Source organism: Panonychus citri, unplaced genomic scaffold (assembly GCF_014898815.1).
Source record: "Panonychus citri isolate SS breed McGregor unplaced genomic scaffold, ASM1489881v1 Contig00138, whole genome shotgun sequence".
NCBI classification, from domain to species: domain Eukaryota; kingdom Metazoa; phylum Arthropoda; class Arachnida; order Trombidiformes; family Tetranychidae; genus Panonychus; species Panonychus citri.
The window spans coordinates 3585660-3608658 of NW_026515543.1; the positions used below are offsets into that span (position 1 = coordinate 3585660).

General features: G+C 29.1%; 2 protein-coding genes, 1 long non-coding RNA gene and 1 other non-coding gene across 5 annotated transcripts in view; 1 reads left to right on the forward strand and 3 right to left on the reverse strand.

Annotated features, from left to right (window-relative positions):
• Positions 1 to 22999, reverse strand: part of LOC128393647 (mediator of RNA polymerase II transcription subunit 9-like) — a 123001-nt gene that overhangs the window by 21384 nt on the left and 78618 nt on the right. The window lies entirely within an intron of this gene.
• LOC128393620 (homeobox protein 5-like) lies at positions 1270 to 22955 on the reverse strand. Of its 2 annotated transcripts, none has more exons than XM_053353813.1 (4): positions 22303 to 22945; positions 17303 to 20126; positions 6689 to 6996; positions 1270 to 2414 (listed from the first exon to the last, which is right to left on the reverse strand). In XM_053353813.1, exons 1-4 carry the CDS (start codon positions 22628 to 22630, stop codon positions 1954 to 1956), a joined length of 3921 nt encoding a protein of 1306 aa, XP_053209788.1. In that variant the 5' UTR covers positions 22631 to 22945; the 3' UTR covers positions 1270 to 1953. The 2 variants fall into 2 exon arrangements, with proteins under 2 accessions (XP_053209788.1, XP_053209789.1); XM_053353814.1 differs by lacking the exon at positions 1270 to 2414 and adding an exon at positions 2461 to 5856 and having other exon boundaries at positions 22303 to 22955.
• LOC128393651 (uncharacterized) lies at positions 6936 to 8905 on the forward strand. The gene is made up of 3 exons (XR_008326238.1): positions 6936 to 7446; positions 7541 to 7577; positions 7657 to 8905. It is a non-coding gene; the product is annotated as an uncharacterized LOC128393651 (long non-coding RNA).
• Positions 22182 to 22254, reverse strand: Trnav-aac (transfer RNA valine (anticodon AAC)). The gene has a single exon. It is a non-coding gene; the product is annotated as a tRNA-Val (tRNA).

Below are 22999 nucleotides of genomic sequence, written 5' to 3' on the forward strand. Positions count from 1 at the left end.
CTGAATGGAGTTTTTTTTGCTTTTCTTTAACCATGAAATAATTAAATCCTACAATTAATTGATTACTGATGGTTTCAAATTGTGAAATAGTTAATTATGAGCACTTTCGAATGGTTTTTCTCAAATAATTTTTTTTCTCTCTCTAATTAGATTTACAATTAATTAGTGGAAGATAATTCAAGTAGATTAATAAAATTAAAGAGGTTCCATGAAAAAGAATGAAAATAAAAGGATAAATCAAGTTTGTAATGACAAAATAATAACATTTATTTTTGAAATTGTTCATGATGATGATTAAGATTAAGATGATAATAATGATGAGGATGACAGAAGAGAGAGAGAGAGAGTAGCTTGAAATAATAAGACAGAGTGAGAGAGTGAGAGAGAGAGAGAGTATGATTGGGATAATGGGATTAACAAAGAAACAATGAAATTACATATCGAGAGTTAATTGCGAGGAGGATGAGGAGGTGATGATGATGATTATGATGATGATGCTGATTTCGGGAGTGGAAGAGGAAAAGGTTACAAAAGGTTGAGGTGACAAACTGGAAGACGGGTTGACATTAATTGTTGATTGATGATGAAATACAATCACATTGATACATTTTTTAGTTACATTCAATATTTATATTTATATATAAAAATCAACTTAATATGATAATAATAATGATAATTAACTGATTGTCATCAAATTAATGTAATTTATCTACATATGTATGTACATATATATGTGCGTGTATTAATTGTTGATATTAAACAATTAACTAATTGCGGCTTGGCATTCACTTCATTTATCATCCGTGTTATTATTATCTTATTAATCAGGTTGATTATTTATCATTATCATTAATCAGACTAGAGAGTTATGAGTTTAATTAATTTCAACAATCAATGGTGATTGTAACTTTCGTGGTGGAAAGTTGATCTTCTCATGGCAGCGTGATTAACATCAACTGATTTAATTGCAATTAAAGGTGTTCAAAGGGTTAAATATGCATGATGAATGGCAATGATCACAATTAACTTTTCACTTTAAATTCTTAATTCAAATTAAAGTAAATTGTTTTTTCTTCTTCTCCTAAAAACCGGAACCAAAGTAAATCAGTTTGTTTTTTTTTTGAATTGATTGTTGAATCGCCATCGAAATTGATTCTCCTTTAGTAGATTTAGGTTGATTATTGAATTAATCTAAATGATTATCGACGAAAGTGAGATTTTTCTTGATCCACTTTGAGAATAATTAAAAATTTTCAAATCTTCCAAATGTTGTGTCAATGAAGATGTAAATTGGTTTAATGATTGAAGATTAATTAGAGGAGTGATTTAAATTATGTTAATTTCTCTACCTTGGCACATCATGTGAAGAAGATGATCAGCACTGGATGAAGAGAAAAACTGGAAGATTGTGATGATGAGAGAGAAAGAGAGAGTATTGGCAAGGATGAATATGGAAAAGTGATGATGAAGATGAGGATGAAAAGGATGATTGTTACAGAGAATGGGCTTGAGCCTAAAGATGAAGTTTTCACTTGTTACAAAAAATGATGGTTATAAATATAATTATCACCCGTTGCGCAGTTGAACGTTTAATTCCTGATCCATTGATGATGTTTGATGATGATGATTAGGAAACGTTTCAAATTATCAGCAGTAATAAGGGAATGGCGAGAAAAGTAAATCAAGATTGACCATGTTGATGAAGAATCAATTGAGAAAATTGGTTTGCAAGATCAACGATAATTAGAGAGTCAGTTGTTTGATCACAATTAACGTTGTTCGATATATTAAAGGTTGACTCTTAGGTATTATATTGAATTACCTAATTTTTGTTGTCTTTATGGTCTCTTGATTGTTTTTCCTTGAGTTCATTAAATTAACTAATAATAAACAAACTAAATAGTAAAATATTGAAAAAATACTAAATTGTTAATTGTGTCTAATGAGTTGGACTTAAAGTCCAGTTTTACCGAGCCAAGGGTAAAAAGATGGACATGATTGACATGTTTTCATGAAACGATGACCATGTTGACCACGAACGTTACAAACAGTCGGATGGTTACAAGGTCCAGGTCGTGATTCAACCAATTTTTTACAGTCCCATGGTTCAAATGAATTAACTGATGAGAGAGGAGTGGGATCACGGACCCACTGGAGCATTTGCCATTTGGTGGTAAAATAAACATCTCCATAGGATAAAATTTCATCAATGAACTTCATGAATCCCTTGCGGTGATGGGCAGTGTTAAACCAAGCGGAATGATAGTAAAGGCCGAACGGAGCCCGATTTGAGTTGTAATGACGTTTAAAGTTACGTAAAAGCATATTATAAACACCATCCTCATCACTTGGGTTTGAACAAGCGTCGCCCATTGAACATCGGCCACCTCGAAGATCTTCCCACATAACCATACCTGAGGATAAATTGAATTAAAAAATAAGAGAAAATTAAATCTTAATTGGAGATAACGATTCACAAGATAAGAATCAATATTAATTAATCAACGGCATCCAACATATTATGAGTATATCCTAATAAAGAGATAGTAAAATATATAGTAAATGAGTTATGTATTAATAGATTAATGAACCAAATTAAATTCAAAGGTAAAAATTAAGATTAATTGTGAAAAATCACCAATCTGATGGTTTGATTGAGGATACGAAGATGAAGTGATAATTAGTAAATTGATTGGGCTAATATTTGATTTGTTTGTTTTGGTAAACAGTTCTGATATTGATTAATTAACCAACATCAATTTGTGGTGTATAAATGTTAAGGTGTGGTAAATGATATTTAATCAGTTATCATCTAAGATAATTAAGACTCATTATCAATAGTTAATTTTCAATTAAACAATTAAACTGAAAAGCAAAAGCTTAAGGTGAACTAAATAAACATAAACCGAATCGAGATGAAATTGACAAATAAGATGTCAGATTAAGATTAACGAGAATCATGATTAAGATTCAGTGATTGATTAGATTTACACAGATTATGAGTAATAAGCAATTAAGAATAGACAAATTGAATAATTGTCAAATACGATGATTGACCTTGTCCCTAAGTGGAACCGCCAGCGCATAAAAACAGTTAATATCATTTTAGATTCAGAAGCATAATCATCATTTTGAACGCCTGTTAATTGACCTCATAAATAGTTAGTTGATTGTTGCGTTTAAAATGCGTGTGAGTATTAAATTGTGGTTAAGATCGTGTGAAAGTGAAGCTTTTTTTGGGTAGAAAACGAGAAAAGGAAAGTACAGACAAATCGAAAAGAAGAAAAAAAGTTCTAAAACAGTTCGAAAATTTCGAGAAAAAATCAACAATAACAACAAACGGAACGAAAGTATTACCTCAAGTTAGAATCATTATTGTCTAATATTGACCCTCAATCGACGATTAACAATGAAAATCGAACAATCAATTAACTAATTCATTTTGAGTCTTAAATTTTTGATTATAATTAATTTCAAGTTCTCTTAATTGAACTCAATAAGAATAAAATTAGACTAATTAGATGAAAGATACGAGAATCGTATTTGTTTCAGCGTTTTTTCAAACTCCAAATGAAAGAAGCGGAAAAAAAAGGTAACCTAACCTATCATTATGATTGCACTACTAACAACATCATCATCTTAATCAACATTTTAATCAACATTCATTTAGTTGCTATTAATCATTAAAAAGAGAGTAGAGGTTAAATTGAAACAAAACGCTTTGTTTAATTGTTGTTGAAATTGTTGATAATGATGTCGATGATGATGAGAGTAGAAAAGCAGAAAAAATGAAATTAAATTGAACAGAAAGTTTTGATTCGCTTTGACCCAAGTCTAATTAATCAACTAACTACTACTACAGTTAATCTATCATCATCTCTAATACATAACAATTAATTTTAAACTAATCAACCAGGAAGACGAAACTTCTTAGGGAACACACATTCACTTTCACTAAGCTTATTTGTGAGATGAATGATGATAAAGATGATGATGATATTATCGTTTTGATGATGATTTTAAAATTACAACATTCAAATGTTACAATAATTAGATTCGCAATTGATGAAAACCTTGATTGACCTTAAAACAAGAAACATTAATGAAAACTTGAGCTTCGCTGTTACAATTACACACAATTACCATCATCAACATCGTCCTCGTCCTCATCATCATCTTAATCACCATCACCATCGCCATCAGCATAACCATTTTCAATCTCCTTTCTCTTATATTGTTGATCATTTTCAATACTCTCTCTCTCTCTCACTCTTAATGAATTAATACAAGAAAAGTTAGTTAACTATTACATGATAATGTAAACAAACAGTAAAAAACCAACACCGATTACGAGACAACGTTTCAAAGTGAAAAAACATTAAGAAAGATTTAAAATCGTTAAAACAAAATGAAATAATTAATAAGCTAATACCTGATTCTTATTAATTTTTAATAGTAATTTAAAGATACACAACAGAAAAGCTAAAATTTGAGACTAAATTACTGACCCAAATAAGATTATCATCAAATTAAATCCTTGTTCACCGCAGAGAGTATTAAGATACATTGAAAAGAGAGGATCTTGGAAAATGTGAACAAGTAACAATTTAAATTCACTTGGTTATGGATTAGTAAATTAACTCAGATCAATGAGTTAGATTGATTAAATTAATTGTTTTCATTTGGTTTTTAAATGAAAAGTAAATGTTTTCGTTATAATAAAAGTCTAAAAAGTTTCGAGTCCACGGAAATGGACAACACGATTTCAATTCTTTCAAAATTAATTACTCAATCGGGTTTAACGTGTTAACTTGCAGTTAATAATAATAATGATAATTGGAGATGATGATTAAAAGAAATCATAATGTTCACAATTTAAAATTAGTCGATAATCAAGTTAATAGCTTTCAATTGAAAATGAAATCACGTAAAGTGTAAAATCAACATTGTAAAAGTTGCAGTTGATTATCCAAATGATGATAATCATCTTAATCATCATCGTTGAACATTTTAAAATTGAAAGTGATTAGGTGATTGGTGGTAAATCGGTAAATCCGATTGAAACAAAGTTGATTACTTTAAATAAGTTAAATTAATCTAATAATTGACCTGGAACAATAAACTGATGGCCTCCTGAGGAAACCGGAAATTGGGATTTATGTTACTTTTCATCGTCATCACATCAATAAGTTAATTAACTGCAAGCTAAAAAAGTTAATATCATTATCTTAAGTAACAAATGAAATGATGTAACTCTTTACTTTTAAATCATCAAGATTATGATGATAATCATCATCATCATCATCAATCCATATTAATCATCAATAGTAGTCCTTTTGTTCAAAAAGTAATGATAATAATAGTTACAATAATCCAATTTGATTAGTTGGCTCTTTTTTCATCATCATCATGATAATAATTAGAAAAGATAATGAATAAAAAAATTGAAAGAGAAAAGTGGAAAGTGAAATAAGGAGTAATCCGGAAGACAACGGACTTAACATCGGACATGATTAGATCATCATCATCATAACAATAACTTAAGGGAGTCTTTTTAATCATCTTTGAGAGTTGATTGATTTCAATTGTGTACAATTGAGTTTACAGGTTAATAGGATCTCTGATTAATATCAAAGTAAAGTAGCATTTGGTTAAATTGTTGAAGATAAAGTGTATTACTTGAGTTTAATTGTGATGATGATGATGATGATGATGATCTGTTTGCGGTCGGTCACACGATTCGGAGCAACAATTATAATACATGGTGAATGATGATAAATAGGAATCAGATTAGAAAAGAATGGAATAGTTTTTTTTCCTTCTCGATAACAAGAATCGTTTTGAATTGTTTATCATCTAAGGTAGAAAGAGAAATGAAAACAGTAAACATGAAGAATAATTAAGAAAAAACTATCGGATATGATTCTGGTTCTGAATCAAGATGATGATCATGATGAAAAGAAGAAGTTGTTTTCCTTTCTGTTGATGATAACGAGCCCAAGTTACAGTATTTATGTTGATTATTTTGCTTTTTTCTTTCTTAATCATCAACATCGCTTGTGTTCAGATAGGAAAGAAAAACAAAATCCGTGATCCACCAACGTTATTATACTTTTGCTGGGATGAAATTTGGTTGATCGTGAGACACGGTCAGTAAAGTAACTACTTGCAAACGAAAGTTGTTGTTGATGTGCTTTAATATCGCTTATTATCAACAACGTCAACGTAAAATGAATAAACAATAACACGATTCTCTTTATCTTTCCAAATTTCTCATTAAAGTGTCTCAATCAAGTCTTCATTATTTTTTTTTTCACCACTTCCGACTTGAGGAAGATGGAGAAAGGTTATCTTTCACTTTCTCTATCAAATTCTCTCATTTACACTTTGGAATAAGGTGAGAGAGGGTTTGAGAAAGATGTAGCACTTATTCAATTAATGGATTCGAAATGATAGGATGAGTGAGATTTTAATCTCAATAGATTTTGATAAACACCATCACCAAGGTTTCCATGAAAACGGAAAACAAATGAAGAGAAAGTGATTAGAATATAAGAAAGGGTGTTGGCTTTTAGTTGATATTCCAACAAAGGGTTATTGTTATCAATACAATTAGCCAAGATTTTTAATTAATTTGATTCTCACTGCAAAGAAAAAAATATGATAATAAATGAATCTGTTTACTTACCAACTTCCCAGACACCAGGAAATGATTCAGTTGGACAAGGAGCAATCATACACTCATGGTTAACAGAATAATCCAAAGTGTAAGGCCAAAATGGTGGCTTATTGTCAAACACGGGCATTGATGAATCATAAGTGAAATTATCGTTGTACAACATTTGGAACATTTTATTTCCACCAATTTGCAAGAACGGAGCTCTCATTCCTCTAACATCCTCCATCTTAACACCACCATAAAGATACAAAACTTCACGTTGTCCATGAATCTCCTTGTGCCATTGACTGGTTGAAAATTTCTCGCCAAATGAGTGACTATTTAAGTAGAAGAACAAAGAAAAGAACAAAATTATTAAAACTAAAGACCATCAATCAAAACAAACGAATGCAAACAAAAACAAAACAAAATCAAAATTCCAAATTTAAATTAATTAGTTAAGGTCAAGTTATGATTAAGAAACAGAAACAATTAACATAATGATCAACATAAATGTTTCCTTTTGGAGGGAAACAGTTGCTATGGGAAAATCTCTGTTCTCCTATTGGTTCATTTCAATGTCAATCTTGTTTTCTATTTGTTTCTCATTTTGGTCAAGTTAATTGTTGATGGAATTATTTTTAATACGTTTTAACCTAAATTGTAATAAAACCTTTTTTTTTAATCAACGGATTATTAAAGAATCAGTGATTAATCAATTGGAATAATGTTTTCACAGCTTCTCTCTTTTTCCAACATAAATTGTTAATTCTTTTCATAAAAAAAAGGTAAGTCTCTCATCTACCATTATGTTTACCATTGTTGTTTGTTGATTATTCTGAATATCGGTGATTCCTAATTTGTAGTTTCTTGATTAATTAGGTTAAATTTAGTTGATTGTTAATGATTATTTATACCTGTAAGTAAATTAATCTTCTTTCATTAGAAATTATTTTTATTCTTTTTTTGCTTCTTCTCTTTTTCTTAACATATTCCAGGTTCATAATGAAAATCACGTAACATGGTAACGAATGAAGGTAGAAAGGACCTGATATTTGTTTTCACCCTAAAGACTAACCTTTATACATCAAGATTATTACCCCTTCTTAACCTTGGAAGTGATTTTTTTTGTTTCTTCAAACCAATTAATGTAACCAATTGATTTCTGCAAATTATTTATGCTAATCATAATCACGATGATCCTGTTAAAGGTGATGATGGTTTTGCTTATTTGGTGTTAGTATCAGTGATTTGGGATAATTGTTTATAAGCAATGAACATCTAATTGTCACATCAACTAATTATTCATCTTGATGAGAGAGAGATATATATATTAATATATATACTCACTCTTATACTCAATTTGTTAATCAATTATACCAATTGGTGACATTGAAAGAAGGATAAAGGTTGAGGATTGGTATAAACAACAACCTTTAAGCTAATAGATTATCTCTGCTTAGCACGTTTCACCAACACCAACCATTTAATACACTGTTATCTGTTTGTCCCAATTAACTACTGATGTTGGTTCACCAATAGAAGCAAAAAAATGTCACCATACTACTTGACTCTCGCTCTGTTGATGATAATGATGATAATCTATCTAACCTGTTGCCGTTGAAATAGATAACAACGAAATTGAACGTGAAAATGAAAACGAAATCAACTCTTAAAGGTTGTGATATAATTTTCATCTCATTTTTGTGAGTGAATGTGTTTGCGTAGATGTGCCTTGAATAAAATTATCACAGTCCAATTACGATCAACTCTAACGGTTTCTTATCGACACCAACAATCAATGAAGCAGAAACAATATTTGGTTCTTATTATTACATCATAGCCTCAGGATTGGAAAGTGAAAGCTTTTTAAACATATACACACACTCGATGGTAATGGATATAATTATTTCATCAATAGTGACAATATGATTCTGAAAAATGAAGGCGCAATCAAAGACACAACTGATATGATATAATAATAGTGATTAAGTGTGGTGATAATCAAATGCCTCTGGAAATGTTGATAAACTTAACCTCAATTCTGCTTGATTATCAAGTTTACTTGGTATTAGCAATACAATTGAATATGATTTTCAATTTTTATCAACACTCAAAATCAATTGTAACAATAATAATTACAAACCCCGTTAACCATTATCAAGATATTAATCCAACATATCCACTTAATACAAGTAATCATATGGTCACTGGTAATTGATTATCGATAAACAATTTAACTCCTGATTTTCAGTGTACGAAAAAAAAGTGACAATTTAATGTTTAATTGTTAATCGGATAATCAAAGAAACAGAAAACCAGATTATCTCACATTAATTACAATTCGCAATTAATGTCAAGCTTAATTTAATTTAATTTAATTCATAAGAGTAAATTTCCTGAAAGTTTTTTTCTCCAATAGAAATTAATGAAAATCACTCTAATCAAATTATGCTAATTATTCCGATACAATTAAGTAACAATTTAAAACTACACAGTTAATTTTACTTAACTAAATTAAAGCGATAAAATTTAATTGACAATCGATAATAATAATTACCGATAATAACTTAATCGCTTCTTAATAGCCCAATCATTACATAATTATTTCTAACTACTTACTAATCAATTGATAATCGAGAAAGCGATTAACTAATGATTATGATTAACTTGAGAGGTAAATTAACTTGTAACAGATATAAATCAGCATAACAATCAACCAATATAACAATAATCATACCTGATTATGGTTTAACAATTAAGGCTTAAAGGAAAGTGACAGAAAGGGAAAAAAAGATTAACAATTGATATTTAATTGTTTGATTTGATTTACTAAATAACCAAATGTATCAAGTAATTGTTATTGAAATTGGAAACCGCTGTTAATCATGTATATTTAAATAAGAATTAGTTAATTGTTGGTAAAAATCAACAATCCATAACAATGAAAATGAAAAGTTTCAAAGCAAAAGAGGTAAAAAAAAATTCATTCAACATTCAAATTTAAATTGTCGATTAACTAATTAAACCAGAATCATCAACATGATATTAAGTTAATCATCGTCAGGGGATTTAAATTGATTGATCTAATGGATTAACAATCAAATGAAATATTCAACCCTGAATGAAAAACTGATGATGATTCTTGGTGATTAAGCTGATTAGTTGATAATGTTTTAAATTTAGATACAAATATCTTCATGATGTTTTTGATTGCTCTTCATTTAATATACATTAAATCAAGAAGATGATGAATATAATTTATATGAAATGAAAAAATATACGGAAATTTTTTCAATTGAATCTTAATATAAGAAACTGATTACCTTTCGCCTCCAAGGTAATTCAGTTAAATAACTGAATTTAGTTATAATTAAATCACAAAAAATAGTGAAAAGAGAGAGAGAGAGTTAAATAAAAAAGCAAGGAACCAAAATGATTAGTTAATCAACTGATTAACTACAATTTTCACTGTTTTTGGTATCATTTTCATGACAATTTTTATGTTTTTTTCTTCATCATCAACTCCATCCTCATCTTAACCGTAATAACAGTTTTTTTTCATCCTAATTCTAACCTCATCCCTATCATCACAATCATCATCTCATTTATCCAAAGCATTCATCATCATCATCATCTTTATCTTCACAATCGTACTTACGACTTCACTTCGTTAGGACTGAAATTCATCTTCAAAACGATCATCTTAATCGTGATCACGTTGATTTTTTTATTCGTTATCAACATTACAGTTGACAATTTACAGTTAATCTTAATCATTATCATCCTAATCATCTTTATCTTCATTTTAACCAGAAAATGGTTTTGAAGATGAAACTTTAATTTTCATATTCATCCTCATCATTAATATTATTATGATGATGACAAAAAAAAACTTTATTGTATTGATAGTTACTCAATCAGCTAATCATTTAAAAAGCTACAACTTTATAATAATAATTTGTATCAATATCAACAAGTAAACACAATTTATTTGATTTTACAATCATTAATTCATTCAGCCGATTATTGGATGTTCATTCAGATAAATATATATATTTATACACACTTATCATCATCATTATCATCATTATTAATACTCTTTCCTAATCTCTGTCTATTTATTACTATTGTGGATTGTGTGTATTACCTGATTGTTACTTGAAAAGCTATTGAAGCAACTCTAATCCTTTCAACCATTTCAATTCCGTTAATTTGACAGTTAATCAGCCGAACAGGTAAATAGTAGTCATGTTAACTGATCAACGAATCAAATATATATTATTAAATAATGATAATCATAAATGATGATAATGATAATAAAAGGTAAATAATAATAGTTCTGATGACAATAGTAACGAATTGGTGAAAATAATAAAGAGATGATGTTTCCGAATGAGAAAAAATTTCATCCTTTTTTTTTTGATCATTTTCTTTATGATAGAATTAAAATTAAGTCTATTAACTTGTTAACTAACTGTTAATAAAGTTAATTAACACGTCAATATGGTGATGATTATCAATTAACTTTTCTTGATTAGTTTGATTAGTTAAATGAACAAGTTGTTAATATTTGATTGTCTTCCAATGAATGTCAGATCAAACAAAAATAATGAATGAGTTCATTAAGAAATCATTGATTGTTAATCAACGTTTTAATCATTAAGTTCAGCCTACGCAAACTAATTAACTATTTGAGCTAATTTACATTAGCAAACAATCATAATTGTTAATTGTTACCCGCTTCTGATAGTATTATAATGCTGTGATTAGTTTAATCATGATCAAAGTTAAATATTCGTGAAAAATTTTAATCAACAAGGATCCAGATAATAAAATGAACAAAAAAATAGGATTTGATTGTCTAGTGATTGAGTTAATTGTTGTTTAATCTTAATTATTATATTGTTGATATTGTTCATCGTCACTTGTATGGTTAATTGTTAATAAGTATTGGTTAATAAGTGAACGAGTTGATAAGGTGTGTTCACTAATTAACTTTGAGTGTGAACACAATGGTTAAGAACAATATTTGATGATCAAGATTGAAAATCTAACAATCAACAAATTGTTCACAAAAAAACAGTGATCATCGGGGTGTTGACAGCATAAACCTTGACAGTTGATGTTGTTTCATCATCGTCAACAATTTGATTCTAGTTTTTAATTGTTTGATTACTTTTTTGATCACAATTAAACTTCAGCAGGGTTTCTGTTCATATTTTAAAAGCAAATCTATCAGTCAAAAAAATAGACACAATTGTGATTGTGTGAGTGTCTCTTGATTGTTGTTAGTGATGAAGGTAAATCAACAATCAGTAAATTGTTGTATTGATTGTGTATAAGTTAAAGTTACAGTTAAATAATGAAAGCAAAAATAAAAGTAAAGCAAAAGTAATTGAAAGTGAATCAGATTCTTGTGATGAACAAATAGAAAGACTAATTAATGATTAAGGCGTTGATTAGTGAATCAAGAATTAGAAAAAATTAAATATTAATTGTTGTAATAATAATTAAACCAATGCCTTAAGCTACAACAATTAAATGGTAAATATCAAAAATTTGTATTATTTTTTGATAGGTTGGGACGATAATCAATTTGTTTTGTTCATAAATATTAATAACGATTAACAAGATTATCAAATTGTGATTAAAATCAGTTAATGATTAATTTTTCTTGGTTTGTTGGACAATTAGTTTTGTTCATTAATAATGATTGTCATCAGTGTTTTACCTTGATTGTTTTCAATGATTTAGTTAATTATGATCAAAGTGAAATAATAACAAACATTATTTAGTTATTTCATTTATCGTGTTGATTAATGATAATCTTAATTACCAATTCTGTGTTGATTTGATTAAATGTTAATTAGATTTGATTATAATTTTTCAAGTATTACAGACAATATTGAACGTTAATCATATTAATAGTAACAAACAATCAAATCAACAATCAACCTACACTTGGCCATAATAATTAGAAAAGGAAAAGTGAATTGGAAATGAAATAACAATTAACATAAAATTTAAATTGCTCATGTTGATAGAATCAAATTTTTTACATTAACTTAATTATTACAACAATTTAGAAAATGAAAAGTTAACAATTAAAGTCTCACACCTTAACCAAAGTATCAAAGGCAAATCACAATTTGATTTGTTAATTTAGTTTGATTGAATCTTCACTGTTTCACCTTAATTGTTACAATTGATACATACCGTTAATTGTATTCCAAGTTCAATTAATCAAAGCTATTTATAAATTGTTAGCCCAGTGTTCAAATACAAATTACAAAAACCAAATACTAAACAGGAAATATTAATTGTTGATCAAGTTAAATTAAAGATAATCAGGTAATTTGTTCATCGTTTTCACTGATTTAATCAAACTAAATTAACTCTTATCCACAACAATTAAGAGTTTTTTTATCATGAATTTTTTCCTCCTCATTCTCGCTCAACTAATCATAATATATTTAATCAACTGATCAAATTGTGAAAACAACAGAAAAACCAAAATCTATTTTAAAGACAATTAACTTTTCAAGCCTAAACACTTACAATTTACAACAACAACAATTTAGCCTTTTCGTATTAGTTAACATAATTAAAATCATTATTAATAATATATATATTTACTCATCACACATCAAGGTCTAAATTTTGATTGAGTAAAACGATAGTTGATTAGTTAATTTAGTTTGAGTCCTAATCAGTAAAGAGCATCAATTAATATAAAGAATTAAAAATAATAAGAGAAATCGTTTATTCAATCAACCTTATTTTGTTTTCATTCTCATTTCACTTGATAATCTTATATATAAATACAGATAATTTTAAATGATTAGATGACGATGATTAAGAGATGATGATCAGCAATTTACAATCAGGATTGAGAGAGCAAAAAATTAAATACTAATCAAGTGAAAATGAAAAGTTTTAGGCCTCAATCAACAATTTAAATCTAATCTGATTTTGAAGAAACAACAATTTTGTAATGTTTCATGATAAAATATAAATTGTTCACTTGATTATTATATATTAATCATCTAATTATTGTCAATATACTTTTTCAATTGTTGTATAATAGAATTGATAATGGCGTAGTGAAGTAATCAACAAGAACAATTAAATAATTATATCATTTCAATTTTGTTGAAATCCGGAAATTAACTAATTGTTTGTTAAAAATTTTCCATCATGGAGGTAAAATGAATGAAAGCACAATAGAAATATTAAATTACCATTGGAATAGCAATTAACTTGATTGTCTTGATTATTTTGAAGTTCGTTACAAAACTTTTACTTTTTGTTTCGAATCTTTTTTTTCGACTTTTCTCTTTCTCTTTTTCTCTTTCTCTTTCTCTTTCTCTCTCATGGTTAATTGTTCACAATTAAATTTGATTTGGTACGAATTTAAGAAAAAATTTCAGTAATGATAATTTCCTTAATTTGATAATCATAATCAAAATATAATGATAACAAAACAAATAATTATAATAAAGGTTAAAGTAAATAATAACAACAACAACAACGAAAGTAACAGTTAATTGTAATAACGATACCACACCCAATTAAGAGCAGCAATTTAAGTTAATCTGAAAGTTAATCAACAACATGCAATAGTATTTTAAATTGTAATAGAGCAAATGATTAACTTGAATGTGAAATCATTTTTAATTATCTTTCATCATGATGATAATCATGAAACACAATTAAACAGATAAAACCAAGAAAAACTTCACAATCGTTAATCAATTGAACAAAATGCTCAACAAAAGGGGTAAATCTAATTTCTTTATAATTCCAATTATTTACCTGAATTGTTAATCAGTAACTATTATTATGATTACTACAGTTGTATCATTATTTAATCATCATTAGAATCATGATTTAAATCAACTTCACTTTCAATCGTAAGATGAAAAAATTAGGCTAGTCTTTCGTACTCACAATTTGGTTAAACTTTTTTTTTACTTTTCCTCATTAACCTTAAAAATTAATAACATATTAACCAATCAACTGATTAAATTGATATTAATTTTTTTTACTTTCAAATTGATAATAATAATAGATTATTAAATATCTTGATTGTTACCTAATAATGAATTGAATTGTTTTCATTTCTATTAATAATAATACATAATGTTGATGACGATATTAAAATTGATTGAATTGATTGAGAGGTTTTCATTTTATTGGTAAATCATTTATACTTATTATTTGATTGTGATAGTGATTAAATTTCACTATTAACTGAATTTATTAATTTGGTTTCTCTTCCTTCCGTTTTTTTTTTATATTTAATTTTTGATTAGTTTATTTCTTCACTACCTATTAGGTTAAATGAGCAATTTAGTTAATTGTTAAGTGTATTTGTAGTATTATTTTAAGTCAATGATCTTTTGATTGTCGAGACTAATTTAGTTTCATCATTTTTCCTTGATTAATTAACTGTTAATAGTTGTAATTTTTACTATTAATATTGGGATATTTATTTATTGATTACTTTGCCTTTGATTTTTTCTTGTGTCTTTTTGATTGTCGTAAAGTTAATTACAATTAGAAATAGCAATTAATAGACAAGAAAGAAAAAAACTAAAGCAACTATTTTTAATCAACAATTAAAATTATGTTTCTTTTTATATTCATTAATCATTATGGTTTTGTCTTGATTGTGTATCATTTAATTAATCTGAGCTTCCAGATTGAAACAATCAATCAATCAACAAGTTGATGAAATGAGTTTTTTTCCTCTCTCATTAGTTAATGATTGTCTTTTCTTACCTGATTTTGATTGATTGTTTACAAATCATTTGGTTTAATAACCTTTAATGATGATTAAATTGTCAACTGATTGTAAACTACCTGATTTATCACAATCAACTTGTATCAATATCAATGTCATTGCAACTGATTAATCTTAATACACAATAGAAATAGTTAGTAAATTGTTTTAAATCGCTAATTAAAATAAAAGTTATCCTTTCCTCTCCCATTAATTGTTATTTTACAACAATTAAAATTTTCGAGACCAGTGAGAGAGGTAAAAAAAACTTAATCAATTGATTTTGAAAAGTTAATTGTAATCAATAATACAAATTATAAGGTAGATTTCAAAGTCAATTGATTTACAGTTGAAAAGTTCAATAGCTAATCAAGGTTATCATTTTTGATTTTTTTTTCACTTTGCAATCAAAATTGATTGTTGTTGTTCATTTAATTGGTAAAGACAATGATATAATCATATAATCATATAAAATTAATTCAGTAAACTGATACAAAATAGTTTTAAAAGTAACAATTAACAAATTATATAATCGGAGAAAATAAAAACAACAATCAAGAGATGATCAAGAATCAGAAAATCAAATTGTTGAAAAAAAAAGGTTATCAGGTTTACATTAGTTAACAACAATCAAAGAAAAACAAATTAAACTCATTTAATTAATTTGAATTGCTGATTATTTGGTGAAACAGATTTACTATTTTTGATTTGATTTTAAACAAATTAAACAAATGATATTAGATTTATAACCTTCAAATACATTAAATAAATGATTTGATTGTTGTTTGCCCTAAATTGTTGTTGATTGTTGTTATATAAGAATCACGAATAAGGTAATTAAGAAAATTTTCATCTGATGAAGATGATCATTCATTTTTTTTTGTTGTAATTCACTTTTACCAAATCAAAGATATAATCAAATAATATGATTAAAATGTATCATAATCAGTGAGAGAGAGAGAGAGAGAAGTGAATTAAGATTCAAGGAGATTGTTGATAATTTAATTGTTAACCAAAACTTTTGATTTACTTTTGAATTGAGTTAATGCTTATCCATTATTATTATTGACAAATCATTGAACATGAATCATTTTCAACGCATCTTAATCATCATTAATACCACGTCATTTAGTGAGACCTTTTCTCATCCTCATCTTTGTCTTCATCATCATTTCACCTTCTATTGATGATGATGATGATAATGAAGATAATCTCTTACTTTTTGGTTGTTCAATGAAAGTTAACTACGATTTCTGTATCTTCCTTGATTCGGTATTAATCATCATCATTTGTTTCTCAATCTTTTGTCATTTAACTACAATTTATTGTAGTTAATCATTTGATCGTTGCCTTTAACTGCACCACCAACAATTTAGTTCAAGGTGAAAGCAAAGGTGATTAACTAATGAAAAAAACTATGAAAGTGATGACGATGATGATAATGATGATGATGATTATCTTCATCGTAATGTATTATCACTAGTAGGTAGATTTAATGATTTCTTGAAAAAGGTTAAATTGTTTGATCACAATTAAAATTACCATGAAAATCATTTACATTTACTTATGTTTCTCGTATTCTAATTACAATTAACAGTAGTCATTCCCTTAATGATAACGTCTCATTGATTATATCAACAATTAACTTGAAATAACCAAATCAAATAAGTCAAGATGATGATCATTATAATCAATTAGATTGTTGGTTAAGCTTGAAAAATGGATTAAATTGAAAACTTCAACTTGATTATCATGTTTCGTTTCATTACCGTTATGATTAAACTGTTTTCTCATTTCTATTCTCAAGGTTTTAAATTGGATTAACTGATTTATTAAAATGAATTATGTTCACTTACGTTATCCCATGTGAGGCCATTTCGTGACCTCGCGAGTAAAGTGTTTGTACTTGACCATAATCTGTCCATTCATGAGACACATAAAATGTACCTAAAAGTGGACAACCGTTTGGATTGCGTCTATTTGAGTTGAAAATTTCTTCATAAATTTCCCAATTAAGGTCATTAATGGCATCGTCAAATGTAATCATTACAATTTGTGGCACTTGTGATGATTTTAATCCTCCCGGAATTGATGACGAGCCACAATTACAATCGGGAAGGCGACACACTCGAGGATCACATTTACCAGCGGGTGTTGCTGGTTCAACGGTTGGATAAAGGTTAACAGGTCGAGCGGGGAATGTAGGTGGGCCTGTGGCCTTTGGTCGGACAGTTAATCGTTTATTGGTTGGTCGAGGTCGTCGACGATTTGATCCTTGGTCATTATTGTTCGTGTTGGTGTTTGATGAAGATCCTGATGATGAAGATGATGAGGATCGAGATGATTGTCCAGATGATGATGATGATGGTGAGTTAATTGGTGTGTAGTTGCCTCTTTGTCGATTAGTTGGTGGCTTATGTTCAACTATTGCTACTGCTGTGGTCGGTGTTGTGGTTGTTGTGGTTGGTGATCGGGTTCGTGGCGGTGGCACTGGTGGTGAGGTTTGTGGTGGAGAGGGTTGATCGATGATTGGTCCAGATACTGGGAACCGTTGATCCGATGGTAGTTCATCATCATAATCAACTAATCCAAAGGGTTGACCGTGTTCTGAGGGAACACCACTTCCGGTTGGTAACCTTGGAGCTGCGTCTTGTTGAGGGTTGGGTCGATTTCTGTTGGTATTGATTGAAGGCTGTGGTGGAGTTGATGGAAGAGGAGGTGGTGGGGGTGGGGATGTTGATGATGGTGATTGTATTTGAGGTTTGATTGGTGCCTCTCCATTGTTACCAAATGATTGGGTTCGTGGTCGGTTACGTGAGACTGAAAGTCCAGGCTGATGGTAAGGTGATGATGAGGGTTGTTGAAGGCCACTTGATCCTGGCTTCCGATTGGAAACGGGTTTAATTGACGGACTATTAGATGGAGGCTGTTGGTAGATTAATGGTTCGGTTGTTCGTGTTGGTTCAGTTACTGCTGGTGGTTCGTGGGAAATGTATCGAGTAGGCTGATGAGGCTCATCTTCTGGTCTGTCATATGAATCATGATGATCTCCATGGTGGGGAGTAGATTCAGGTGACCTAGGATAAGGTTCCCAGGTAGAAGGGGTCAATGGTCGATTGTTAATTTCCTCATTACCTCTGTTTCTTTCACCAATCAATACATCTGATGATGATGGTCGTTGATGCCTGTGGGACCCAGATGATGGTGGGGAAACGATGGGCTGGGGTGGAGGTGGTTGGTGCTGAGACTGTGGGGGTGCTCGCTCTTCAAATCCTGCGTAAGGAGGTACGAAGGGACGAAAATGTGGTTGACTGTTGACTCGTGGTACCGGTGAATATCTAGACCTTCCCGATGAAGAGTCACCTCGATTTGGTGGTGGTAAGGGTAGAGTAGGTGTTGATGATGATCGAGGTGGGGAAAGTGAAGGCTGAGATTGTCGACCACGAGCCTGATTATAATGATCTACGACAACTTTTTCTTCCTCATAATAACCTTCACCTGGACGATCATCGATATATTCAACGAATGAAGGTTCACCAAAATGACTTACACCTCGTGCTGATCCAGAAGAGCCCGATCCTCCTCTAACAGCACTTCGAGTTCTTCCTGAATCTGGTGATAACGATGATCGTGGCGTTAAACCTGAATCAGGTCCACCACCACCACCACCATGAATCAATGGCGGTTGTTGAATTGGATCAGATTGATAAGAATCATAATCATAATCTTGCCTTTTAGTTTCACTATTAAGTGCTGTTGGCGATGAAGAGGAGGAAGATGAGCCTACTGAAGGTGATGCAGATGAAGAGGATGAATCACTTGATCCAGGTTTGGGTAAAATGATCGGAATGACGGGTGACATTCGCCTAAAATGTTGAGCTTGTCTTAAAGCCTGCAACTGATAATGTGGGACACCCCGTCTTCTATCTACACCAATTATATCATCTGAAGATCGACCGGTTCTATGTTCACCTGGTAACCTTGACTCGTCAATGGATCTCACTTCTTTACCTGAAGATGAAGATGAATCAACATGTTTACCTTGATCGTTTCCAGTAGTTAATAACCCAGGTAATTGTCCATTGATACCAAATAAACCTCCTTGACCATCGGGCAAATGAATACCTCCATTTGAATCTACAACGGTTGAAGATGTTTCTTCATAATTAGAGCCCGATGGAGGTTCAACATCAAGGTGAATATTATTACCATTAATTGTTGAATTATCTCGTCGATTTGAAGTTAATCCAGTAAATGACGATGAACTTGATGGATTTCGTCCATTAACATTATTAGTAAAATCAAGATAATTGAAATTCGTATTACCTGAATTGGAGACGAAATTTTTATTCAAAGTTGTTCGTGATCTTTGAAGATCTAAATCTTCAGCTTCTTTATCCTTTCGATTATCTTTATCAGATGAAGATGAGGATAAACTTGATGATGATGAACCATCATTAGCGTGATTATTGTTACCAGATGAAATTGAATCAATGTCAGGTAAAGTAATTGGAGGTGAAATTAAACCATCATTACCATTATTGTTTCCATCAAGATTTGTATCATAAGTAATTTCTTTATCCGTAAGTTTATCATGATTCTTGTTATTATCAATTGATAATGACGATGATCCTTTATCTAATCCAGTTGATGCATGTGTTACTTTCTCAGTCTTATTACCTAATAAATGAGATAATTAAAATGAAATTAATCGGTTAATCAGTTAATCAAATACACAACAAAATGAATAGATTTGTAATATTTGTTCAATTTTTGAGGAAAAATGAAATTGACAATAAAATTCATTGATTAATTACTGAGCGGTAATTGTGATCAATCAATCAAAAAGTGTTATTGTATGTATTATGTAGATAATTTAATTATGAGTTGACTAAATAGCTTATTAATTAATCAACAAGATGATAGATTAATAAAGTATAAAAGTAAGTTAATTAGAGTATTTTAATTTATTGGAAACCTAATAAGGAGACGATAATCAATTTCTACAATCAAAAGTAAAATTTATCAAGGTAACATAGAGAGAGAGAGAGAGAGAGACAAGTTAAATTACTGATCGGAGAAATTAATTTAATCACTTTGATTATGTTAAGTGTTTATTTCTCTTTTCTCAGCTTAATTAACTTAAATTGTTGTGAAAGTTAAATTGATTGGCACTAGTAACCCACAAAGAAATTTATTCCAATCAAATATTAGTTTTATTTTCCGTTTTGCAAAAGTGCAAATAATCAACTAATTTCAATGATAAATGCGTGATTAACTCAATGGTTGATTGAGTTAATCACACATTTCAAACTGTGGATTGTTGATTGTTAACTAAATTATTAAAATGATAATCAAAAATCCAAAGTCGATCGAAATGATTAAATAATGATAATAATTGTAAACAAGGTAAGAAGATGATTTTTTCGTGACTTGTCTCGTCAATTTGATTGATTTAATCTTTCAACAATATTAACAACAATTAAGATCATGATGTTTAACTGTTCATCGTCGTGACCATTACAATATAAATGTATTTTAACACAATTTAACTGATTTATTTATTATATTACTCTCTATCATGTATATTATGGTATATGTTGAATATTACAACCGTAGACAATTAATCTAATCATCAGCAATGATCAACAATTAAACATTTATACAAGTTTCTTATCATTAAACAATCAACAATAATAATCAACACCTTTTACAATGTAACATTGTATTAGATATTCAATATTAACAATTAATCATTAGTGATTAACATAAATCTTATTGTCCAAATCAACAACAATTAAAGGTAAACTTAAATTGCTCAAATTCATAACGATTATCATGATCTATCATTACTAAATCCTTGAACTAAATTAATGGTAATTATTATCATTTCTCTCTCTCTCTCTCCGTTTTCTAAATCATTACAATTAAATTTTATGGAGATTTTTGATTTACAATAAAGTTTACGAGAAAATAAGGCAATTATTTAAATTATAATTAAAATGAGTGCAACAATCACTAGAGATGTTGATCAATCAATTTAAGGAGAAAGTTTCGTTCTTTACAATTATATTAATCATGATTAATCAATGACGGGGAATTTTAATTTTCTCACATTGAAATTTGGGTGAGAAAAATTCTCAATGTTAGTTTATAATCATGATTAAAGTTTTTTTATTATTATGATTAGTAAATTGTGTTAGTAAGTGAGAGTGAGAGAGAGAGAAAAAGAGAGCAAAAAGAAAGAGAAAACAATTTGTTACACTAATTTGTAACTTGATTGACAAGATAATTAGTTTTTCATTTGCTCTGTGTAAGTGATTTAGAATTAATAAAATTGTGTTTTTTTTTCTTCAGGATCAGTTGATTAATATGAAGTAAAATAATAATAATAATTGATTAAAATCCAAGGTAATTTAGGGTGTAACTACCTGTAAAACCTTGAATATTTTATGTGAATACCTGTTGTTACATTTATCTGAACCAGAACTAAATTTTAATTTCTCTAAATCGTTAATTGTTATTAAGCTTCCACCCAAAGAGATTAAATAGAAGAAGCAAAAGAAAAAGTTTACTTTTGCACTTTACGAATGTACTGATAGAAAGAGAAAGTAAAAATTTCGATTGATAATTGATTTTAAAACTAGTTTCAATTTAAGGTAATTGATTGTACGATTAATTGGATTGATTTTTAAGGAATTTCGATAAAAATCTGAATCGAAAATCGATAAAAAATGTCCTCGCCAGGTCTCGAACCTGGGACCTTCTGCGTGTTAAGCAGATGTGATAACCACTACACTACGAGGACTTGGATGAGAAATAAGAGATTTTAACAATATTTAACTGAATAAATTACCTATTCCACAAAGTACATTTCGAGGCCAATCACATGTTTGTAATTCCGATGAGAAATAAAGTCCACCGGTGCACGTTTCATGAAGAGCTTCACCGAAAACACAAACAAAATATTTGGTACAATCAGAATGATCAATATAATAACCAAATTGTTCTGGACATGTGAATGTCGTTGATGTTGTCACATTGTTTACTGGCGATGTTAAAGTTGATAAAGTAACCGAAGATGTTGGTGATAAATCAGTTGATAAACAAAACGAAATTATTATTGATGAAAATAAAGAAAATAATATAAAGAAAGACGAATGGAAAACCTTTAGTTTAACCATTGCTTTTCTTTTCTTGAGCTCAAATTGAGATTTGGTTAATATATAATTGATGTACAATCACAGATCTGGATGAAAATATTTTTCTTCTATTATTATTGTTTAACTTTAGATCACAATTAATAAACTAACTAACACACAACAACCTTTACGAACGGTTAGTTGGTGAATGAATTTCGTTGAAGAAAAAACTTTTTCTTCTAACGATAACGATAAGTTAGAGAGCAACTTTTCTCTCCGCCCCCAGATGTCACTTTCTATTCCACCAGTGGCGACATCTGATTGTCAGAATAAAAAGAATAAGAGTTTTTTTCTTCCACCGACAGGTAGAGTTACTTGGATTCTTCATTTCTTTTGTCTCTTTCCGAAAAC